The sequence below is a fragment of the Mizuhopecten yessoensis genome, unplaced genomic scaffold, assembly GCF_002113885.1.
Source record: "Mizuhopecten yessoensis strain PY_sf001 unplaced genomic scaffold, ASM211388v2 scaffold1539, whole genome shotgun sequence".
In the NCBI taxonomy this organism is placed as follows: Eukaryota; Metazoa; Mollusca; class Bivalvia; order Pectinida; family Pectinidae; genus Mizuhopecten; species Mizuhopecten yessoensis.
Window position 1 is genome coordinate 263084 of NW_018404097.1, and position 3062 is coordinate 266145.

Consider the following 3062-nt stretch of genomic DNA (forward strand, 5'->3'; position numbering starts at 1 on the left):
TAGGAACTGATATTGAGTGTTGTGAGTTACGTAGGAACTGATATTATTTGTGATGAGTTACATAGGAACTGATATTGAGTGTTGTGAGTTACGTAGGAACTGATATAGAGTGTTGTGAGTAACGTAGGAACTGATATTGAGTGTGGTGAGTTACGTAGGAACTGATATTGAGTGTTGTGAGTTACCTGTATTATTGGAGGCCAGACTGTTGGTACTGATATTAAGCGTGGTGAAGGATTCCGTTTTGAACTGGTTTGAGTATGTTCGACTCTGCCGCTTCTCGTTGTTCTCTGGGCGCAGAGGTCGCTTGGGTGTGATCTGGTACAGCAGGGAATAGTTAGACATACTGTATAAAACACGACTACTATACCCACTCCACTTACCTATCAGAAATATATTCAACAATTATACCTCTCCCTTTACTTCAACAAATTTGTCTTTCTACGACAACTAGTCCCAGTCTGATATCCTACCTACAATTTCAATCCTTTTATCTACTTGTATACACCCATCCATGTCCTTCCCCCTAGCTTATAATTTGACCCTGACCTCTATTTCTTTACCGTTTAACTTCTGCCCCATTGTCCTACCCCTAACTTTCTATCCCCCCCCCCCCCCTTACCTGTATATCCTATCCCCTCTATACTACTCCCGTCACTACTCCCGTAACTAGTCTTTACCCCTGTTTGACCACTAAGCCCTTACCATTACACCTAGTTTGATCACGTCTAGCCACTTTGTATATTCCTTTCTATCTTTCCGTCCTGTGCTAAGAAATTCTGATTGTTAGGAGGACTATTACCAGGTATTATATATTTGTAATGATAATGAATCCTTAGAATGAAATACAACGGAAAGGTTAACAATGAATTATGATAATTAACGCTGGGTAAGATATCAAATATTATTAATTGTCAATCTTTTCTTCTACTTGCCAATGAATTATCTGATTTGATGAAATCTCTATTGATTTAAATTCAAGGTTATGCCAAAAGTATCACTTTTAAGGTAACTTTAAACTAGGATGATTTTTACTTTGATCAAGATGAGATAATAATTAATATATATTAATGTATGTATGATATATGACAGCTAAAAAAAACCGAAAGAAAAGTATGTATTAGCAAAACTGCTAAGATGAAGAAAGCATGAAACAAAAATGACAAAATAGCACAATTAGTAAATAAAACTAGTTAAATGATCATGTCAGGTACACAAATGTGAAATTAACCATACACCTCTTCTACTTCTACCAAACATGCCAAAACACACCAATTAAACAAAAACATTACATCTTTAGAAATCTACTGACCACAACTACATAATCAGGATTTTTTTCAATATAAAAAAAAAGAAATCAAATAACTCAAATAAACTGTCAAAACTGAACTAAAATTATACTGAGCATTAAAATCAAAATTAAATACTGAATGTTTTCATTCCATTTAAAATATTGCAAAAGCTTGTGCTGAGAAGTCTAGCAGAGAGGGAAGCTCAATCCAGATTATCTGTGTGATAGTATGTGTGCAAGCACAGGAAAGTTAGCTTGCAAACATATACAGACGGTAATGATTAGCTTGTGGACGTTAATATAAAGTCCATCTGATGTGTAAGTAAACAACTGATTTCCTTTGAAAACCCTTCCTTGTTAATTTTCTCTGTTAGGTCACATAATAGATATTATACACAATACCTTATAACACTAGTAATCTGATCAGGAGGAGGCTAGTTTTGATCTTGGTGACTGAGGTTATTTAGTCTAGAAATGGATCATTGTTATGGCTGAGGGTATTCAGTCATTATTTATAACACCCTGGAAAATAAACAAATGTCCTAAATGGAAGAAAAGTCAAATTTTTGACAGTTTTTATCCGTGAACCATTTAAGCCACTAGTCGTGGTTGATTGATTTTTCACACTTTGTTTAGTTCATTACTTTATTATTATATAATTATGTCATAAAAAAATCACCACATTCCCATCTATCTATCTATCCCTGAACTGGATATTATAAACTTTATTAATTGCAAGCTGGAACCTCAATCTAATCAGGTTAACATCTTGTACCCTATTTTGTGTACATTTTTTTCATATTCATCTATGTCCAAGACCTTCATAAAATGTAACAGGAAGCCATAGTTGAACTTTGACCTCTCCAGGTACACATCTCTGTGTGGACACTTTACTGATTGGTTGAAATAACAGGTCACTGCGATGTGACCTTGGAAGCTCTTAGATCTTGCCTTATAAGTTGAAGTAAAAGAATGCAGTGGAGTACAAGCTATTATGCTGATTAAATTTTCTGACAAGTAAAGCCTCCAATTGAAATTGATATTAAATGTTGCGACATCCCACCTTGTCACCATAACTAGGCAATCTAGTTCTCCGTTGATTTCCTGACGAAAGAAACGTCAGTTCCTACAAAACCGATAAGATTTGGAAATTGTCTAACTGTTCTTAATCAAACCTTGTGTAAGATAAATGACTCAATAAAGCTTTCTATGTAAAAAACAAAAACAAAAAACTAATCAATGATCTTCAATAAAGGTAGGGCATATTTCAGTGTCATTCCTCCAGCTGTATAAATGACAACAGTATAATTTGGATTAAGCATCTCAGAATATATCAAAAATGGGATGAAATGCAAAAAAAAAAAGGAAATAAAATTAAATAAAACAGATAGAACTGGCCTGGTAAATCTCACCTGCAATCGTTTATATGATTTAAACAAATAACATCTTCAGATTTCATTAAAATAGAACAAATGGTTGTCACAAGTCAAAGAGATATTCAAAAACCTTCAAATATCTGTTAATCTCATCATACAATATTTAGACCTCAACCAACCTTCAAATATCCTCAAAACACAAAATACAATATATAACCTCAACCATTACATTCATATTTCCTCAAAACACAAAATACAATATATAACCTCAATCAACCTTTATATTTCCTCAAAACACAGAATACAATATATAACCTCAATCAACATTCATATTTCCTCAAAACACAGAATACAATATATAACCTCAATCAACATTCATATTTCCTCAAAACACA

The 3062-nt window shown here is 33.4% G+C and overlaps 1 protein-coding gene across 11 annotated transcripts in view; it reads right to left on the reverse strand.

Annotated features, from left to right (window-relative positions):
* LOC110464388 (dedicator of cytokinesis protein 1-like) overlaps window positions 1-3062 on the reverse strand; it is a 98832-nt gene that overhangs the window by 14941 nt on the left and 80829 nt on the right. For 9 of the 11 annotated variants that reach the window (XM_021519601.1, XM_021519609.1, XM_021519617.1 and 6 more), the window contains 2 exons: window positions 2355-2417; window positions 186-318 (listed from right to left, as the gene is read on the reverse strand). In XM_021519601.1, the coding sequence (XP_021375276.1) occupies window positions 186-318; window positions 2355-2417 (196 nt within the window). The remainder of the gene's footprint in view (window positions 1-185; window positions 319-2354; window positions 2418-3062) is intronic. The other 2 variants (XM_021519664.1, XM_021519633.1) reach the window with 1 other exon arrangement.